The sequence below is a fragment of the Armigeres subalbatus genome, chromosome 3 (genome assembly GCF_024139115.2).
Source record: "Armigeres subalbatus isolate Guangzhou_Male chromosome 3, GZ_Asu_2, whole genome shotgun sequence".
Taxonomy (NCBI): Eukaryota; Metazoa; Arthropoda; class Insecta; order Diptera; family Culicidae; genus Armigeres; species Armigeres subalbatus.
In genome coordinates this window covers 14,362,790-14,383,143 of record NC_085141.1, presented here as the reverse complement: position 1 = coordinate 14,383,143, position 20,354 = coordinate 14,362,790, and the positions used below count along the sequence as shown (strand labels likewise).

Here is a 20,354-nt window from a genome sequence, read left to right as displayed (position 1 = left end):
GGCACTGCACTGGCTGCTTTGTCTCTTTCTCACTGCAAAGAAATTAGAAAACAACAAGGCCAGTAAATGTTAAAATTTATGAAGAACGAAAGAGAGATTTTTCCGTGCAGTGCCCTTTTCAACTCGATATGCCAAATGGAATTATGCCAAACGACCGTATGCCAAACGGCATTATGCTAAATTACATTATGCCATTTGGGGTAGCCCCATATTAACCTATCTTCATATGAGTAAATGTGAATGTACCTACAACTGAAGTGTTAATGATTTTCAGGAAATACCCCCGATGCCAAGCTAAGAGCTTATGCAATACGGCCTTACCGTGACCTGACCTAATTCCGCTCATCGCCTAATACCGTGGTTTTCATCAAAAATCAGAACCTGGCTATCATGGACATCGTATTGTTTGGTGAAATGTTCAAACATATTTATCAAACATTTTATGAAAACAACGGTATTAGGCGATGCGCGGAATTAGACCAGGTCACGGTACTGGCTAGCACTATGAAACCAAAACTATGTAACGAATTCCGGAATGTTACAATGTAAAGTTTTAAATCAAATTTAAAAGAATCTAACACCATTGTTATGTGATTCAAACATGATTAACACTCCCAAGTAGTTACCACTAGTTTGTTTACCAGAGGTTCAACTTTAAGGGACTTCAGAAGTGCAAAACTAGGGTACTTCATGTTTTGCTCTATACCACACGACTATGTATTATGTTGGAATATTTGAACCCAAAGAAATTTTTCCACATCACGCTTTCCCGAATTCACAGTTCGGAGACCAATTATGGGTGTGATAATGGAATTCACTAATTGATACGACTTTACCGGATTGTTTGAAATATTAGTACTTGGTTTATTGAAACAATACCCTCTGGATGTATAGTACGACTTGAACAATAAGCTCTGCTTCTGTTCATAGGGATCGGAACATGAAAAAAATGTTCTTCGATAATCGACATGTGACCCACCGCATAAATTACGATGAATACTGTCTGAAATCTCGGTCGACATCATGTGGTGCAATTTTAAATATCGTAGTGAACTCCAAAAATCGCGTTTTATTATGCAAGTTTTTTCCCTCTTGTGCCTGCAGATTTTTTATAACCAGTCCCATGATTGTAATTCTTAATGAAAGAAAACCTACGTCCTCCTCGGTCTGCGCCTCCACCTCGTGGTGGCCCTCCACGGAACGGTTGCCTGCCGTCTGGTTGACCTCGATTGCCTGCATTTCTCCAATCGTTGCCTCTATGGTCCATGCGTAGATCTTCATCGTTCCTAAAAGGGCCACTGCTGATGTTGTTCGGTTTGCCAGGTTCATGTTGACCGGAAACGCTCCAATCATTGTTTCTTTCATCGATGTCTTTGGACACTGGACCACTGCTGCTGTGACCATAATCAAACACCTGTGGCGTTCCGTTTGAATAATCAATCACTTGCTTCGGTCGGAAATAATCGTCATCATTTGCAAATGGGTTTGTTCTTTTTTGACCTGGTTCCTCCTTCAGAGGCTTTGGCATTCCTCCCTGCCAGCGGCTTCCTCCACTGTTGTTGACATTAGCATTGTCATTTTCGGATCTTACCGGTTGGTTAACGGAATTCTTCTCCCGGTCTTTCTTCTCCTTTAGTACTTTGATAGCCAGTTCCATTTTGTATTTACGTTCTTCAAAAACGTCTATGTGTTCGTAACGATCGTAGATTTCTTCGTATTCTTCTTCTTCCATCCATTCCGGTTTGGGAACCGCACATGGTGTGCCAAGTTCCGGATCGATTTGCAGCTCGTCTTGATGACCGTCATAGTACTTCCAATTTTCGTCTGGAGGTGGACAGTCTGACCCATTGAATGGCTCTTCTTTGACGGTTGGACGTTGATTAAAATCATTCCGGTAAGTCTCAGGTTCATTTTCGGGCTCACGTTTAACGTCACGGTTTTCTCCAGTCCATCTAGGATGGCGTTGACGCGAAGTAGAGGAAGTGTTACTCGGAGCCGGAGATGGTTGATCCGAACGATAGGGTCTGGGAATAGGATGTGATCCAATTGGTGGTGGTGGCCTGCTCAAGTCAATCCCCAGCAAGGGAGGAGGAACTCTAGCATCAAAACCATCTGTCTTAGGTCGATTCAAAGGAGACCCTTGAATAGAATCTTTATTGTGTCTTAAAGGCGGTTGTCCTCGATTAAAATCGTCAAAATCGTGACTGCGGTCATCCACTGAAACTACCGAACGACGATCGTCATGGAAAGAAGTACGACTGCGATCCTCCGTAAGGGGTGTATTAATCTCTGGAACACATACTGCGCTTTGATTGGGCGTGTTTGGACCAGAATTTCCATTTTGGTTTGCATTGATAACCGCTCCAGCAGCGTTTTGAATTTGCTGCAACAGTTCATGATTGCCAAGGTTAGATAAATTCACACCTTGGCCATTATTGTTCCCAGATATTACATTCAACAAAGCGCTAACTTTGGGATCTTTCAAAAGCGAAGCCAAAGCGTTTACTGGATTGGCCGACGGCCTATTGCTAGCGTCTTTTTGCTGTTCTTGGTTCGATTTGCCCTCATTCTCCTCGTCCAGATTGATAACTTCCATGACCTCTTCGTCAATTATTTTCTCTGATTTATCGTCTTCATTGATAAAATCCAATCCGGGAATTCCGCCGCCACTGGCAACACCCCCACTTAGTGCATTTTTAAACAATCCAACTTCCACTCCGGAATCCTCTTCTGGAGGAGGCGGTGGCGGCGGCTGATTATATTGATGATTATTCGAAGAAATACTCGTGACACTGGCTGAAGCTGCTGCGGCCGCCTTTGCTGCCTCAATTTCCGCTAGCCTCTTATTGCGCAAATGTTCACGCCTTTCCAACAACTTCTTGCGGCATTCAATAAACTTTTTCTCGTACTCATGGTACGCGTTCTTGTCAGGGTGGTTGGCATTTTTCCGCTTCCAATTGTCGAATTCCTCCTCCCATTTGCGGAACTGCTCGTCAAAGGCTAATTCTTCGGCTGTTTTTTGATTCTGTTCAGAGTCTTCAGGCGCTGGCGGGGGCGGTGCTGGAGCTGAAAAGATGTATGGAACAAATGTGTGATTAGGATAAAGAATAAACATTGGGAATCAAAATAGTTATTTAGCTACGAGTTGTATGTTTATTTATTAAAAAAAAAACTATGGGTGCTGAGAAAAGCGAGTTTTACAATAGATGGCATTTTAATTTTGTTATTGCTTAATTTTTGTGAAATGAAACACGCAAAACTGAAAGTATGCTTTTTTCGGGAAAAGTTTGCTCTTTTGTGGAAGAATGTGAGTATGGGACTACCCACAAAAGTAGTAAAATTTGATGCATAAAAAGCATATGACTAAGGAGCTTAAGGCATAAGGAGGTCCTTCGTAGCTTAGTAGGGAAAGCACCTGTCTAGCGAACTGGGGTCGTGGGATCAAAGTCCACCGAAGGGGCGGTTACCCTCCAATACCTTTTCCGAACTAAATCTATGACATGTTGTACATATGCATAATCAAGTTTCAGACATAGTAATTAATTTCCACTCCGGGTGGCTTAATACCCGGCATATAGGCAATTAACTTTGAATGTACTGAATATGATTTTTAACAATTGTCAAGGGCCTAGCCTCAGTTATAATCAATTTTGTGTCAAAATAATGACGCTATTTAAAGGGTAAATGATGGGACGCACAAGTCATTCATTTCATTCATGTAGCCTCAATCTAAACAATTAATACTGAATGAACAATTTGACGCCATAGAAAACGGTTCGAGGCCACATAACTCCATCCTCTGGTCTGCTGTCTGATATGGAAGGCTGTGTTAGAAATAGGTGCTGCGAATGGCCATATTCTTAAAAGCGGCAAATGCTGGGTAAAGCGTATCATTGGTACTTCGCATACCTTAAGGAATAAAATAGACCCCATCTCGCGGTCCTTAGCCTCTTACCCAGCAACCCCTATCCCTACCTCCTCGTGGTGCTGGCCGGGATACGAGCAACCTTAGGAAAGATCGGGTAACCAACCCCGGTGAGAACTATGGTCGTTTGCTGATAGGGAAGGGGGGGTTCGCTCCTCTCCGGAGGTGCAAATCTTACTGAGCGTCTGTTCTCCATGTCAGGAGCGACTCACAACAGCGTCTGTTCTCCATGCTAGGGGCGGCTGAACATCGTCCGAGTGCCACCGAGGGACTCTAAGTGAAACTGTGCACCATGGTCCACCGTGAATAAGGAGGAATGGTCCTCCGGAAATTTAGGAGGTTTGGTGTCAGGCCCTGCAAGCCAGCCAAAAAAAAACTCACGCAACGAACAATCAACAAGATAGTACGGACCGGAACCATCGGCGAAGACCACTGCGACGAAAAGGGACTAGCGATTGGAAACTCGGTTCGTGGAACTGCAAATCTCTCAACTTCATCGGGAGCACACGCATACTCGTCAATGTGCTCACGGATTGTGGATTCGGCATCGTAGCGCTGCAGGAGGTTTGTTGGAACGGATCAATGATGCGAACGTATAGAGGTAATCATACCATCTACCAGAGCTGCGGCAACACACACGAGCTGGGAACAGCTTTCATAGTGATGGGCGATATGCAAAGGCGCGTGATCGGGTGGTGGCCGATCAATAAGAGAATGTGCAGGTTGAGGATCAAAGGCCGGTTCTTCAACTTTTGCATAATCAACGTCCATAGCCCACACACCGGAAGTACTAATGATGATAAGGACGCATACTACGCGCAGCTAGAACGTGAGTACGACAGCTGCCCAAGCCACGACGTCAAAATTAACATAGGAGATTTGAACGCTCAGGTTGGCCAAGAGGAGGAGTTTAGACCGACTATTGGGAAGTTCAGCGCTCACCGGCTGACGAACGAAAACGGCCTACGACTAATTGATTTCGCCGCCTCCAAGAATATGGCCATTCGCAGCACCTACTTCCAACACAGCCTCCCGTATCGGTACACCTGGCGATCACCACTGCAGACAGAATCACAAATCGACCACGTTCTGATTGATGGACGGAACTTCTCCGACATTATCGACGTCAGAACATATCGTGGCGCTAACATAGACTGTGAACACTATTTGGTGATGGTTAACGGCGCCCAAAACAATCCGTCATCAACAGTGGCGTCGCTTAACCTCACTTTTTACCTGTGCACTGACCCAAGAAATGAAAATTCTGATATTTTGACAGCCCAAATGGAAAATAAAATTATCAGAGTCGTTTAAACTAATCAACATCTAGTTATTCTATGCATTTCCGCACACCAATTCCTTAAATTTAAGTCCAGTGCACAGGTAGATTGAGGTTAGGGAAACGCCACTGGTCATCAACAATGTTGGGTAGCGACGACCGCCGCGGTACGACCTAGAGCGGCTGAAGCAACCTAATGTCGCCATCGCATACGCGCAGCATCTCGAAGAAGCGTTGCCGGAAGAGGGTGAGCTCGATGGGCCCCCTCTTGCTTGAGGACTGCTGGGATACAGTTAAAGCAGCCATTAACGACGCAGCGGAGAACAACGTCGGGTGCGTGTGTCGACGGAACAATTGGTTCGACGAAGAATACAGACAGATTCTGGAGGAGAAGGACGCAGCGCGGGTGGTCGCGCTGCAGGTACCCGGCGAAACGTGGAACGTTATAGACAGAAGCGGAGACAGCAGTCCCGGCTTTTTCAGGAGAAGAAATGCCGCCTGGAAGAAGTAGAGTGCAAGGAGGAGACGGAACAGCTGTGCAGTTCTCAAGAAACGCATCCCGCAAAGGCTTCCCAGCCAACACAAACTCGCATATGCCAGCGAATAAGTGTACAAAGTGGAGGCGATATAGGCGCATTCCTCCATTTAACTGCATGCAAACTGTACGTATATGGCCTCCACTTTGTACACTTATTCGATATGATATACGATCTTGTGTTTGCTGGGTTCGTGTTGCGAGCCGAAATGTGCAGGGAAAGGGATGGGAGCATCTTGACGGACGAACGTGTGGTGATCGGAAGGTGGAAGCAGCACTACGAGGAACATTTGAATGGTGCTGAGAGTACAGGCAGTGAAAGTCAAGGTAGCGGAGGAGATGACTACGTCAGTTCAGCGGACGATGGAAGCCAACCAGCCCCCACCTTGAGGGAAGTTAAGGATGCCATCCAACAGCTAAAGACCAATAAAGCAGCTGGTAAGGATGGTATCGGAGCTGAGCTCATCAAGATGGGCCCGGAAAAGCTAGCCATTTGCCTACACAAACTGATAGTCAGAATCTGGGAAACTGAACAGCTACCGGAGGAGCGGAATATGGGGACAAGCTGGAGTGTGAGAACTTTCGAGCGATCACCATCCTTAATGCCGCCTACAAAATGATATCCCAGATCATTTTCCGACGTCTGTCACCATTAGTGAATGAGTTCGTGGGAAGTTATCAAGCCGGCTTAGTTGATGGCCGCTCGACAACGGACCAGATCTTTACAATACGGCAAATCCTTCAAAAATGCCGTGAATACCAGGTCCCAACGCACCATCTGGTCGTTGATTTCAAGGCGGCATACGACAGTATAGACCGCGTAGAGCTATGGAAAATTATGGACGAGAACAGCTTCCCTGGGGAGCTTACCAGACTGATCAAAGCAACGATGGATGGTGTGCAAAACTGTGTGAAGATTTCGGGCGACCATTCCAGTTCGTCCGAATCGCGCCGGGGACTAAGATAAGGTGATGGACTTTCGTGCCTGTTGTTCAATATTGCGCTAGAAAGTGTCATGCGGAGAGCCGTGTGTAACAGCCGGGAAACGATTTTCAACAGATCCAGTCAATTTATTTGTTTCGCGGATGACATGGACATTGTCGGCCGAACATTTGCAAAGGTGGCAGAACTGTACACCAGCCTGAAACGTGAAGCAACAAAAGTTGGACTGGTGGTGAATGCGTCAAAGACAAAGTACATGCTTGTGGGCGGAACCGAGCGCGACAGGCCCCACCTGGGAAGCAGTGTTACGATAGACGGGGATACCTTCGAGGTGGTCGATAAATTCGTCTACCTTGAAAAACGACTGATAATAATGTTAGTCGTGAAATACGAAGGCGCTCCATCTGTGCAAGTTGGACCTACTACGGGTTTTAGAAGAAACTGCGGTCAAAAAAGATTCACTACCGCACCAAATGTGTCATGTACAAAACGCTCATAAGACCGGTAGTCCTCCACGGAAATGAAACTTGGACCATGCTCGAGGAGGAATTGCAAGCACTCAGAGTATTCGAGAGACGGGTGCTGAGAACCATCTTTGGCGATGTGCAAAAAGACGGTGGCTGCAAACGATGAACCACGAGCTCGCACAGCTATATGGTGGACCCAGCTTCCAGAAGGTAGCTAAAGCCGGAAGGATACGATGGGCAGGGCATGTTGCAAGAATACCGGACAGCAACCCTGCAAAGATGGTGTTCGCTTCCGTACAAGACGGCGTGGGGCGCAGTTAGCGTGGTGAGCTAACCAGGTACAAAACGGCTTGGCGAGCGTGGAGCGCATTCAAGGGAGAGATCCTCGAACCGTGTATTGTGGCGTCAAATTGTTGATTCAGTCTTACATGCTAGATGTAAGCTAAATAAATGAAAATGAGAGTAATGAAAAATAAACTACATATTTCGAAATCGTTCTACTCGATTGAAATTTTCTTATTTTCAATACGATTCAATACAGAACTCGTGGTTAATGATTTGCGATCTGGGCGTAGCTTTGTAACAAACATTGGAAGACGAATTTTCGCTAAAGCAGGCATTTTCTGGGAAAACCACGGTATATATCCGGAAGAATAAACTTTCCTTTATCAGATAATGGAATTAGTGTTGGCGAAAAGCGCTTGTATTCTACGAGATTTATAAAACAATGTTTGTTTACAAAATAAGTTACGCCCAAATCGCAAACCGGTCAAATTATAAGCTGCGAATTAATTTTTCGCTTTCAAAGATGCCATCATTTAATAATGCATGATTCTAGCAAACATTATTTTGTTATTATGTTATTATCAACGTTTTTGATTTTGATTATGATTGATAGAAATTGAATTATTTTAAACACTATTAATAAAATCATAGTAGTTTAAATGATAAACATACATCGCGCAATTCTTAAAATTGACAAGGCTTTTGACTATCGATCGAAGACGAAAAAATTAACTTTGTAGTACGACGTTTACATAAATTAATTTTCAACATACCTGCGCCAACAATACTATCTGGATGTGGTTCCGGTGGCGGCGGAGGAGCTGCTGCGTTAGTTGGAATGGGTGGGGCCACAGCAACAATCGGAGGAACCGGAGCCACCACGGCAGCGATGGAGGGTGCTGCACTCACCGGAGCCGGAACCGGTTGCGCAATAGCCACTACCGGTGGAGGAACATTGGTTGGCATGCCCAGATGCTGAATGGGCATCGGAGCCGGCACTGCCGGCAATGGTTTGCCCATTTGACGGGCATACTGCTCGCCGTACTGGGCATGCCACTGAGCGTATTGCTGCTGATACTGCTGCCATTGTTGCCATTGGGCGTACTGCTCCGGCGTCATAGCAGAATAACCCGCCGGGTGCGCGGCAACAGCAGCAGCTGGAGCCACTGCTGGCTGTGCTGCTGCCGTTGCGTATCCTGCATAACCTGGTTGCACTTGCCAACTGTTTGGCCAAGACATCACTTCCCTTTGCAATTGATCTATAACCGAGACGATTCAGAGCAGAATGTAGAAATGGAGTAAACAGGAACGTGAAAAAAGTATGAAATTTACCTGAGATTTCACGATTCAGTAGAAAGTGCTACCGACAAACACTTTCCCACAAGTAACTGAAGATATTGAAACACTTTTGCGGTAGTAATAATAAGGTTTTTGCACAATTTTTTTCACTTTTTCACTCGAAAGCACCGCTTTCAAACATAATCCATTTTGTTTTACAGCTCAGACTGACAGCGATTTTTCACGAAGGTGCTTCGTGCCTGGTGAGCTGTCAAAAAATGTCGATCGGCAGAAACTATAGTTGATCCCAAATTATTGGTCGGTTGGTTTCGAAACAAAATTACTTCGCTTAGCTTTTCGAGAGGACCAAAAATCAGGATGAGCTTTAAAAATATTGAAAAAATATATTTATTCAATAATTAAATTTCATTGTTTCTTGAAATAACCCCCCGCATGGAATGATATCGAACATCAATACATATTATTACCTACATATTATGATAGGTTCATTGATGGAATCCTAGTAAATTATATACATAACTTGCTGACCCGGCAAACTTTGTCTCGCCAAAAATTGGTAAATTTTCTGATATTACAACTTTTTGCGTCCACAATTTATCTAGAAAACAAATCGGTTCTTCAGAATGATCTCTCCTTTTTTTTTTGCAACTTTGTTTAATATTTAAGGCCAGTACCGACTTAAAAAGTAGAGAGGTTACGGAATTTTGTTCAATATTACCAAGAGGAATTTTGACAACTGATCTGCATGTAGCAAATTGTCACTTTTACTTACTAATTACTTTTACGACTAATTTGAAGAATGTAGATATAATGTTCATGTAATTTCCGAGTCGTAGTATTTCAGATCAGTATAAGAAAAGTCCAACCCCGTACTGCTTACCGTTTTTAATTAAATTGCTTTTAGAATTTTTGCGAAGAGTTTAAAAAACTTCTCCGTATGGTTTCCTGTGGAGATTTTTTCGATTATCATCTTTCTGCTTCTTCTTCTTCATGCAACATCAAAGCGCCAATAATTGAGCAGAATATTTTTCCGAAAGCAAAGTGACAGCTCCCATTACTTTGCGTGGGAACCTTACAAATGCCAATTTTGTTTTTTGTTCTTTTCATGTGGATACTGCTGTAAGAATTTTGTTTCGATTCTTTACTTTTCCGATTCAGTGAACGGAATTTAACATGTGATTGAGATAGAAAAATAAATTTCTTTTGAACACGATACCAACCTTTATAGATGATCAAAATTTTAAAATTCCATGCAAATTGTAGGACAAAAACCCAGATTAATCCACCTAGCGTTGGTGGTGCCTTTCTCGCATTTAGTTAAGACACCAACCTTATATGGGGTTTAAATGGTCCGATGTACCATTTTCTTCATAACTTTTAAACGCAATGACCGATCGTTATAAAATTCAATAGTGATCAACAAGGCTTTGTTCCCTGTCGAATGGAACTTGTTGTCTAATGTTTTTTATAGCTTTTGTGCACACACATACGCACACATACACACATACATACACACGGACAGACAGACATGTGCTCAGCTCGTCGAGCTGAGTCGATTGGTATATAATACTATGGGTCTCAGAGGCTTCTATAAAAAGTTCGTTTGTGGAGTGAAATGATATAGCCTTTCGGTACAACTTAGTTGTACGAGGAGAAAGGCAAAAACCATTTCATCGAAAAGATTGAGTTTTGATTTTCAAAGCCTTCTAGTTTATTACTGTGTGATGCGCGGTCGTACAAATGCCAACTTTGTTTTAAGGTACCCCGGGGCAAGTGGGACTTAAAAAAATGCTAGTTCAGCAAAATTGCTAACGCTTACTTAGAAAACAGGGTATTTCAGGACATTAACCACGGATACATCATTATACGCTTCCGTTGTTGAAGTGTAGACGTGTTGTAAGCCATTTATTCAGTTACAAAAATATTGGTAGTGACATAAATAAATTTACCTACGGGACCCACTTACCCCTTCAAACGGGCAAGTGGGACTAATTCTGCTCTACACTGTCGAACGAAACTAATTTGAAGAATGTAGATATAATGTTCATGTAATTTCCGAGTCGTAGTATTTCAGATCATGGATGGGGGTTTATTGATTGTCCGACTTTTGATTTTGGCAAAATAGAGGGATTGAAATGTTAGCAGATATAAAAAACAAGACAACAGCCGGTTTACTGTGTAATTGTCTGTTGTCTGGCTTTACATTAGCTTACTTTCTTACCAAATGTGTAAGATGGAGGAGATAAGCAAATCTTTGTTCACTTTTCGAATGAATGTTTCTCTGTTTAACACAAATTATTACATAAATTAAAACTTAAAAAAAACGTTTTTATTCAGGCGGTGTTGTAAATTTGTAATAGAACGAAATGGCCAATTTATGTCTTAAGCACTTTATTTATCTGAAGATCGGTTAATCTGATGCTTAGCTTAAAAATAACAAAACACAAGACAAAACCTGTTGATCTAATGTAGAATAAATAGATTGGTTGCCCTGTAAACGGAAAATTTTGCATAGTTATAACCATTGCTCTTTTCCATTAGGGAGATAATTTTCAGAAAGTAAAATTCACATTTGGTAAATCAACTGTACACTACTTCTTAAAAACTAAACCAACGATATCAACTGCAATTGATTCAGATCCATATGATATATGAGTGTCGAAGTTATTTTTCACTAGACAACAATCTAAAAATAAGTAAAATGGCTCTATCGAAAATGTTGTTCAAATATGTCCCACTTGCCCCATGTTTGTTAAAAATCAAGGGAGAATGAAAATTGCAGATTTTAGCTTTAATCAAAACTTTTCAATCGTTTTTGATGTCACACAATTATTTATTTGCTCAAAATATTCACTTTCCACATCAATGATGAATTTAGAAACGACTATTTTGTTGAAAATCCATTGAATTCAAATAAAAGTCATAGATTTTGCCAGTAGTTTAAAGTCATGATTAAACAATACCATTAGTATGGTGCCGCAAATGGTTGATTCCAAATTTTTTTGTGTCAGGCGACATCGTTGATAATTCTGCTTCATCTTCCTAGAACATTGTTACCATTAAAAACGTTCACCTATTTATCGGCAGCCATAGTACCCACTTACCCCGTATTTTCACTTGCCCCGGGGTACCTTATATATATAGAGAAGATATTAATATGTATGTTAAAGACACTATAAACAAAGACGCGAAATCTGATCCCTGAGCAAATAATTCGACAGGCAACCCTGAATGCGCAACACTGCTCATATTGCATAAAGTTTTCAAATTGGTGTAAGTGATTTTCCTAATTTAAAAAAAATGATTAGTAACGTTTATACACACGCAAATAAGATAGCAAATACAATATGAACAAGTTGAGAGTCATTTTCTACCATTTGTAGGGGCTTATTAGGCTACATTGATCCAAAAATATTACAACAATAATTTAAACATGTTTATTTGCGGAAGTTAAATTACCAAATGTTTTGCGTGATTTTTTGGAATGACAGGTCTTCTGCTCGATTGGAATAGCACTGACAGTAAATTTGGAATTCCAATTGGAACATTTCCCGGCTTTGTTTATAGTGTCTTTAATGTATGTATATCCTTATAAGCAATAATTACTTGGGAGTTTATTCAGACCACAAGCTTTATTTCTTGATCAAAGAGTATGATCGATCATGACGTCAAAGTTTAGGTTTTTTTATAAATCTTATATCAAGTGATAAAACTTCAGGCTATATATTGTCTGATTTTGTCAAAATTGCACGCGGCGAACCCTTCAGGAAAGGTACCGCCGCGCTTTCTGCACCCCGTTTACTTGATTCTTATGGGTGAATAGCATTGCGGTGTATCGTTTGGCGCGGCCGTATTGTCAGATTTTCTGGATATGATACACTGCGCGGCGTTTGTAATGTTCCCAAATGGGTACTTGCACAAAACTTCACGCGGCGAATGACTATCGAAAGGTACGGCCGCGCCAAACGATACACCGCAATGCTGTTCACCCATAAGAATCAAGTAAACGGGGTGCAGAAAGCGCGGCGGTACCTTTCATGAAGGGTTCGCCGCGTGCAATTTTGAGAAAATCAGGCAATACCTTTCGACAGTGATTCGCCGCGTGAAGTTTTTTGCAAGTACCCATTTGGGAACATTAAAAACGCCGCGCAGTGTATCACATCCATAAGGAATCTGACAATACCTAAGGGAAGATCCATTAAATATACGTAACGTAAAAAATGTCCATTGTCAACCACCCTCCCCCTATGTCACACTTTTTATATGAATGATACAAAATTTTTGTTCACGTAAAAAAATTTAATGTTATTTATTATTAAGATTTCTAATATTTTTTGCCGAAGCAGGCGCTTAATGATATGTATAAGAAAAACCTTATTCATCGCATTAGTCACATACATTCCGAAACTTATACTTTTTATTAACTTATGAATGTTATTAGCTTTTTGATATGGGATCATTCATTAAGTGGCATAATGAAGAGTATAAGTATTTTCGAATGTTTTTTTGCCATAACATATAAGGTTATTTTTTTACGTATATATATCGCACACTTCGGAAAACCCCCCTCCTCCTCTAAGCGTTACCTTATTTAAGGATGCTCGTTAAATAAAACCCCTCTTTTTCTCTGAGTGATACACGGGGATGATAAGCTACGCCATCTTTGTCACATCTTTTCTGAGTCACCAATACGAGTGCACTGCGAATGCAACACAAACAACTTCCAGGGTGAAAATGATATAAAACGAACGAAGGCATAGACAGTGCCTTACGCAAGTAGCATTCTAAAGAATTGAGCAAATAAGTTGAACATTCTTAAGTTTAAATCATGGAATCGAGTCTAAAATAGTTTTAATTTATAGTTCGTTTATTTTTTCTCTATTTTCTCATGATTGTATCATGTTGCATTATTGAGTGAAATGGGCGTTTTGCATCATATTCTCCTGTAAAAACGTAAACATTCAAAATTCGCGCACATACTATTGCAAAATAAATCAGTATTGGGGTGATTTGACACTGGGGGATAAATTTATCACCCAAAAAAGCACGAACAGGCGAACCTGTCAAAATCCATAGTGAAAAAATTGAGTGTCGGTCCCCTGGAGTGATAGCATTCAATATTTTTCGAACCTTTTCTAAACATTCATTAACAAGTTCATCCATCGCGTAAGACAAAACGTCAAAATAGTGTCGGACTATCGGACAACGCATTATTTTGATTTGATTTGACAAAAAAAATGTGTTCCAAAAGTGATTAGTTCCGTGGTTTAGGGTTTAAGTTTTGCTATTTTTTGGTAATAACTGATCAAACTAAATATAAATTTAGTTCGACGCTTATGTGAAAAGTTGTTGCAATGGCAAGTAGCTCTGAAATTACCCCAACTCAGCTTCAGCCTGTATTCAAGGAGATAGTCGAAAATGTTTTCAACCGCTGGACAGCTCTCCGATTGGCAGTGGAACATGGGATGGGTGGACCGCTAGGTCTGAATGTAAGTAAAATATTTGTTCGGGAAAAAATCAAGTTTGCTAATATTCGCTTATTTACAGACGGCAATAGAAATTATAGATTATATTACCTGTTATTGTACAGAAAACAAAAATGTTGATTCCTATGATCTGAGGGAAGTAATGGAGGAGATAATGGACCAAGAGTTTCAAACTATTTGCGAAGATGAGTCCGTCGATGGTAAATTTTGTATTTTAGGCAGACAAAATGAAAAAAAAAGTCAATATTCTTATGTTTTCTTCTCAGAAATCAGCGCGATTCTAATAAAATATCTCAACCTGCTAAAGCAAAACAAGGAAGATATAGTGAGAATGGAGCTGTCTCGCATGGGTCCATGCCAGGTTTGGATCAAATCGGGCAATAGCATAAAGATGCAAATTATGGACGATAGCAGCGAAACCGATGACGATGACATGGATCAGGATAACGACATGGATATGGATGCAGCGCCCATGGCAAGATCATCGTCAGACACGGTTCCCTCCCCCAGTATGCAAGGGTCAACGACAGAGTTCCTAGAAGAAGATATTGATCCGGGATGGACTCAGGTTCGTGGTAGGAGGAGACGATAAAACTGAAGTATAATTTGAGGCTATGAAACAGCAATATCTGGTTTGTATTTCGGATGACAGCATGAAGCTTTTTTATTTTTATATAAAGCCGCCACCTGTTATTCCCCAACCAGTACCTAGAGCATAGTGGCAAATCGGACATCTTTATGATTATAGAGTGAGCGTTCAAAAGTTCCAGGCTTTTCGCTTTGACTTATAGCAAACTCTTAACCTAATTTCCTGAAAGCATTCCTCTGTTATTGAATTCTTGGGATGGAAAGTCAACCAAATGCATGATTATTTTTCGATTATGATATTCTAGTTCACAGTTAGCGAACGCCCCACCTAATTATTAGTCCAGTTAGGCCCGATGTCCACGTAGCGTGATTTTAACGTTGCGTGTACGTGATGTTAAAAGGACCCAAGTGTGCATCGGGAAAAGGCAACGTTTGGGTTGATCTACGTGTATAATAGTAGAACTATACTCGTTCAATTAACCTTATTTTATTCTATTGCACTACTGGACATTTTTGCAATGAATAAAATTGTTGATTCGTTTGCATAAAAATCGAATAATAGTCCTATCAAGTGATTCAATGTATCTAAATCAAACAGGATTACCTTCCAGATGACAAACTATCATCTAATTTTATTTCAATTTACTTTTCTTCATCAAAGCTACTAATATTCCAGTCGGAATCTTCTTCAACTCTTGAAACTCGAATTACGGTGGACGATAGTGTCGGACCAATCTGTGAAGGCTCCGTTTTTCGAACTTCTTCGCCGCTATCCCGCTCCAAATTGAACAAAACGCGTTTCTTTGGAATTGGCTTCGGTTGTTGCGGAACGATCTCAAGAATATCACTCAGATCGGAATCGTTTTCCATCACAGGACGATCAGACCTACCAGCCACGGTAATCACATCCGGAGGTGTAGATGGGCGTTTCGTGGGGGTGTCCAGCAAACGTTCCAAATGTTGATCGTACTCCGACATGTGATGTGGAATTGTGTCCGAAATAACTGGGCTTCGCGATAAGGCTTCTGCAATGGGGTTAATATCCGCCTGGACTGTAATAACGTCGTCACTTATTAGCTTCACATCCGGTACGGAATGCCGAGACGATACGGATTTAATCTTGAATAAGTTCGATGCCGGGCTGGACTGGTCTGGTTTTATGGGACTTTCAACGGCCAATTTCAATTTTGATGGCAATAAATCGATAACCGGATGCTTCTCAGAGATATTGAATGTTGATCTCAGCTTCGGAATGGGCTGAGGTTGTTTTTCTTGCTTTTTGATAACTGGTTGATCATTCGATTTGTGGAAAGTCCTTACCTTCGGCGCTACACCCATACGAGTTTTTGCTATTTCATCTACTTTCGTCAGTAACTGATTCCTAGTTATAAAGAATCCACGATTTCTCTTTTTATTAACATCTCTTCGTTTCGCTAAAGATTCCGTTGCAGCATTGAGATCTTCTTTAGATATAGCTTTTGTCTTGGAGTCGATGCCCAATTGTTTCAATCGTGTCTTGAAAGTGTTCAATATTTGCCTTTTCGGTGAAATCAGAGGTTTCTCTGAGACATTGTCTTTAAGATTTACAACCGGGGGAGCAGCAATAGTTTGTTCAAATATTTTTGTTTTTGTAGCTTCCAAAGCTCGGATTTCTTCATCGCTTTCAGACTGGTCATCATTTGAAGCTATATCCTCATGTGATACGATATCATTCATTTCAAATTCGTCTTTAGCTTTAGTCTGAGTTGTGGGATAAGATACCTTAAAATCGATTTTCGGAACTGGAACTTGCAGCAAAAAATTATCGCTAGACATTTTACTGCTAGCAACAGCAACATTTTCGCTATCTTGAGTGAGAGCTTGTGTTGCTTCTTTGCTCTGTAGCGCCATCATTTGTTCTATCCGCCTGAACTTTTCCTCGTAAGCCGATTCGATAGTATGAACTGTCTCCCTAACTTGTCGCTGACTATTTTCATACATTTCTTCCAACTCTCGATATCTTTTTCTCCAAATATGTTCATCATCTCCACTACTAACGATCTCTACACAAGGCTGTTGTGGAACGCTAGCGGTAGTTGTTAATCGATCACGATTTTCCAATTCCTTTATCGCTTCGGTTAGACTTTGACGGACCTTCTCGATTTCGTTGTTGAACTTCAAGCGCTCAGCTGTCTTCCAACTCTCGAATTGTTCATTTTGTTCGCGTACAATCGTTTCAAGCTCAGACTTGGAGATATAGTCCAGTGGTACACATGGCTGAGCTAACAGTGCAGGATGCAGTACTGGAGGAAGCGCTGGTAGAGTTGGTGATGGGGTGGATCTTGCAAACGGTGAAATCCTAGTCGTTAGATTTGAAAAAAAAAAACATGGATAAATCCTTAAGTAGTGGGGTAAAAAGTAAGAATATTGTGTCAGGAATTTCATATATTTATGTCTATCCTATTGGTTAGTTTTATCTGATGCCCCATACCAAAAACTGAAAAAAAAATTACAAGGAGTTGCCCCACATATGAAATATCGATATTGATACAACCCTTAGACGACCTTAGAACAAGGGCTGAAAACCCTTCAGCTATATATTTAATAATGATTTGAAAAAAAAAGCACCATTACCAACCTAGGTGAAGTATCCGCCTTGCTGCTCACGTTTGTCTGAACTTCCTTCTCGTTGACATCCTTCGTATCTTCAAGATTGCTTTGGATAGCAACGCTGCAGTATTCAACCAATCTCGTTTTCTTCTCCTTATCTTTAGCTCGCTCATCGAGACAGACGTGGCACCAATGCTCTCGCCCACGCTGATCCAATAGATCTTTCTCCGTGGCGTTCAATCGTTCCTTTAGCTGTTTTACCTCCAACTCGAGCTTAATAGTATTTATTAGGTTGGAATCCGTTTCAGATAGCTTGCGTCCGGTTGATTTTGACTCTCCTACAGCAGCACCGCTTGAGAGCGCCTCAGCATGTTTCCTTGCCATATGAGCGTTCAGCAGATCTGAGCTAATGAAATTCTTCGTACACTTTATACAGGGATATACCATTTGTTGTGCATGAGTGATCTCAGCCCTCTGTAACTTCCGATGCAACGAAACAATTTCTTCGTTTTTCTTGCGACAGATTTTCTCTAGACGATTATTCTCCTTATGTATGTCTTGCGCTGTATTTCTTATTTCCACAACAGTTTCATCCAGAAACTGCTTGCAGAATAACAAATATTGTATGCTGAACTGGGCTAGGATGAAATACTTTCCTATAGCAGGATCAAGTATTCGATTATTTAACACCGTACCAATAGGCACTTCCGCAATATGTGGGATAAATTCGTCCAGTTTTTCATAGTCTTTGTCGCCAACGATAGCGTAAGGATCGATAGATGCTAAAACGAGCAATCTTTATTCTGTTGCATAACCATACCTATTTGATGAAATGAAATTCTTACCAATGAATCGCCAATCAATGCAGTGTCCCACGGAAAGTTCTTTGATAATGAATCCTGCTTCGCGAGCGATTTTTGGAAAATTATGATTCCATTTGTGTGCCATTAAGATAATTTGTTGTACATCTACTTATGCGACTTTACAAAAATTTGGAATACAACTTTACTAACAGTTTATTATTGTTTAGATTTTTTTTACGAATGCTCAAACAATTCGTTGCTATGGAAACAATAGCATTCAATTCACTCATTCAAAGCGATTTCAAAGTGTGAAGTACTAGAATGCTAACACTTTTGGATGGTGGGCACGTTCAGTCTGCTCTTCTACGCATAATTGTCCTATGTTAGTTTCATTGAAAACAACATCAAGTCTATTTGTCCCATTGCTTTATTTCTACGCATAATTGTTTCGCGGTTCATCATTATGGCAGATCATGTTATTTTATGTTACTCTATGGAATAGTATTTTCTGCTTAGATCTTTCAAACTTAGTCCGTTCTAGCGACATAATCACTACAACCACGTGGACTGTCCACTCTAATAAATAAATCATGGAGAGAAAAAAGTCAATCACAACTCAGTTATTTACGAAATCATGCACTGAGCGGAACTCGTATGCGTAGAAAAGAAACCACCGAACAAGTACTGTTGTATTTCTCGGCAAATCTGTCCCGAAAAGCTATTGTTATGATCATGGGCGCAAATTCTATCTGTGGGCGAAAATTTAGAGCGATTCCAATTAAATTAAGTATTACGAATGGTCCTGTGATGTAATATTCTTAAATTTTCTAACGGTAGGACGTCAGCAATGAAAATTAGGGTTCAATTTTGAATGCCGTTTTTTTGAATTTGGTACAACAAGCATGCGTAGAACGGCAGAACTGAAAATGTGAATAGGGGAATTTCTCATGAAAAAAAAACGTTGCTTCATATTGATTCAGATCAGAAATATTAAATCAAATCAACAATTCCTTCCAGTACTAATGGTTCTACATCCCGATATTTAAACATATGAATGGATCCCGCAGCGATGTTGATCATTTCGTGTTCGGCGCTAATCGAGAAATCGGCCACATTCTCTCTAGCGCGTATAAACACATAACTGTCCACATTGGGTGCCACTTTACGTACATGCTCGTCTTTCTGGTGGTTCTGCGGCATGTGCCGTACTGCCAATTGATAGAAATGAGTCTCCATGCTTTGGTAGAAATCCGCGGCAAACTGCTGTTCCCCGGCTGATAACCGTTTGGCATTGGCAGGTCGTTTGGATTCTTCTTCGATAATATGATAAGCGTATTCCTCGATCTTCTGTAGGCGACATCGATGATAACTGGCAACAATATAACGTATCCGTTCAACCTCCATCCGATGGGCAATGTACAACATGTCGTTTTTGTTGGTGGTGGCCAAATTTTCCTCCATGTGGACTAGCTGACTCATTACCATTTCTACAATTGCTTCCTCATATGGCAGCAACTGAACTGCAAATTTTTCATTCATCCAGGCACGTTGAAGGTTTTCTAATAGCTGTATCAAACGGAATCAGCCCTGTTATAATTGCATTTTATATCCGCGGTATCAGCATCTTAACGTACCTGTTGAGATGTCATAGCAATTTCGTCTTCATCCTCGTTTTCCTCGTCCAAGTTGTTCGTATCGACAACATGCTGGTCATCTTCGCTATCAATTTCTGCTTGATCCATATTTAATTCCCTAATCGAATTGGCTATTTTTTTGATCAGTTGTAAATAAATTTAGGAAACTTTCGTAGTCGAATAAATGCAAACAAGATAGACCGTTCAGCCGTTCAACAAAGATGACAAGTAAGGATAAATTAGATCTTCCATCATCTTGGATCTTCCATCAGATTGCGCGCTGATGTGCATTTACCGGTGTGTCGGACTGAATGAACTCACAAGCAGTTCATCGAGTTCATTCATCAGAAGTTTGAGCCAATGAATTAGATGCTAAGGTGAGGAAGAAGTCCAAATGCAAATGGATTAGTAGATGGTGCAAAACGTAAACAAAAAATGGTGACGTACATAATTGCAAGGCTTCTTAGAGCACCTCCACGGGAGTCCTCATCGCTATTCTTATTATAGCGCTCCCTCTCGAGT

General features: G+C 41.1%; 4 protein-coding genes across 7 annotated transcripts in view; 1 reads left to right on the top strand and 3 right to left on the bottom strand.

The window, feature by feature from the left end:
- The window catches only part of LOC134221296 (YLP motif-containing protein 1-like), a 66,574-nt gene extending 57,608 nt beyond the window's left edge, over positions 1 to 8,966 (bottom strand). For 2 of the 3 annotated variants that reach the window (XR_009982307.1, XM_062700501.1), the window contains exons 1-3: positions 8,766 to 8,966; positions 8,207 to 8,692; positions 1,156 to 3,066 (exon numbers count right to left, since the gene is read on the bottom strand). Coding sequence is in view for 2 of the 3 variants with exons in the window: in XM_062700501.1 (XP_062556485.1) it covers positions 1,156 to 3,066; positions 8,207 to 8,672 (2,377 nt within the window). In the remaining variant the exon portion in view is untranslated. The remainder of the gene's footprint in view (positions 1 to 1,155; positions 3,067 to 8,206; positions 8,693 to 8,765) is intronic. The other variant, XM_062700500.1, reaches the window with a different exon arrangement.
- A 4,970-nt stretch (positions 8,967 to 13,936) lies between these two features.
- On the top strand, positions 13,937 to 14,844 carry LOC134219550 (pre-rRNA-processing protein TSR2 homolog). Its single transcript, XM_062698296.1, has 3 exons — positions 13,937 to 14,221; positions 14,280 to 14,418; positions 14,485 to 14,844. The coding sequence occupies exons 1-3, from the start codon at positions 14,087 to 14,089 to the stop codon at positions 14,808 to 14,810; spliced, it is 600 nt and encodes a 199-aa protein (XP_062554280.1). The 5' UTR covers positions 13,937 to 14,086; the 3' UTR covers positions 14,811 to 14,844.
- Positions 14,845 to 14,978: 134 nt separating this feature from the next.
- LOC134219549 (cilium assembly protein DZIP1L) lies at positions 14,979 to 18,486 on the bottom strand. Of its 2 annotated transcripts, none has more exons than XM_062698293.1 (3): positions 18,241 to 18,486; positions 17,424 to 18,177; positions 14,979 to 17,144 (listed from the first exon to the last, which is right to left on the bottom strand). In XM_062698293.1, the coding sequence occupies exons 1-3, from the start codon at positions 18,341 to 18,343 to the stop codon at positions 15,449 to 15,451; spliced, it is 2,553 nt and encodes an 850-aa protein (XP_062554277.1). In that variant the 5' UTR covers positions 18,344 to 18,486; the 3' UTR covers positions 14,979 to 15,448. The 2 variants fall into 2 exon arrangements, with proteins under 2 accessions (XP_062554277.1, XP_062554278.1); XM_062698294.1 differs by having other exon boundaries at positions 17,424 to 17,801; positions 18,409 to 18,462.
- Positions 18,487 to 19,169: 683 nt separating this feature from the next.
- Positions 19,170 to 20,100, bottom strand: LOC134227849 (DNA replication complex GINS protein SLD5). Its single transcript, XM_062709533.1, has 2 exons — positions 19,833 to 20,100; positions 19,170 to 19,764 (listed from the first exon to the last, which is right to left on the bottom strand). The coding sequence occupies exons 1-2, from the start codon at positions 19,938 to 19,940 to the stop codon at positions 19,189 to 19,191; spliced, it is 684 nt and encodes a 227-aa protein (XP_062565517.1). The 5' UTR covers positions 19,941 to 20,100; the 3' UTR covers positions 19,170 to 19,188.
- Positions 20,101 to 20,354: the final 254 nt, after the last annotated feature.

Coding starts and splice junctions, on each gene's coding strand:
- LOC134219550 (XM_062698296.1), top strand. CDS start 14,087: ATGGCAAGTAGCTCTGAAATTACCCCAACTCAGCTTCAGCCTGTATTC. Junction 14,222..14,279: donor GTGGACCGCTAGGTCTGAAT/GTAAGTAAAATA, acceptor GCTTATTTACAG/ACGGCAATAGAAATTATAGA. Junction 14,419..14,484: donor CGAAGATGAGTCCGTCGATG/GTAAATTTTGTA, acceptor TTTTCTTCTCAG/AAATCAGCGCGATTCTAATA.
- LOC134219549 (XM_062698293.1), bottom strand. CDS start 18,343: ATGGCACACAAATGGAATCATAATTTTCCAAAAATCGCTCGCGAAGCA. Junction 18,178..18,240: donor CATTGATTGGCGATTCATTG/GTAAGAATTTCA, acceptor TGCTCGTTTTAG/CATCTATCGATCCTTACGCT. Junction 17,145..17,423: donor AAGGCGGATACTTCACCTAG/GTTGGTAATGGT, acceptor TCTAACGACTAG/GATTTCACCGTTTGCAAGAT.
- LOC134227849 (XM_062709533.1), bottom strand. CDS start 19,940: ATGGATCAAGCAGAAATTGATAGCGAAGATGACCAGCATGTTGTCGAT. Junction 19,765..19,832: donor TTGCTATGACATCTCAACAG/GTACGTTAAGAT, acceptor CGTTTGATACAG/CTATTAGAAAACCTTCAACG.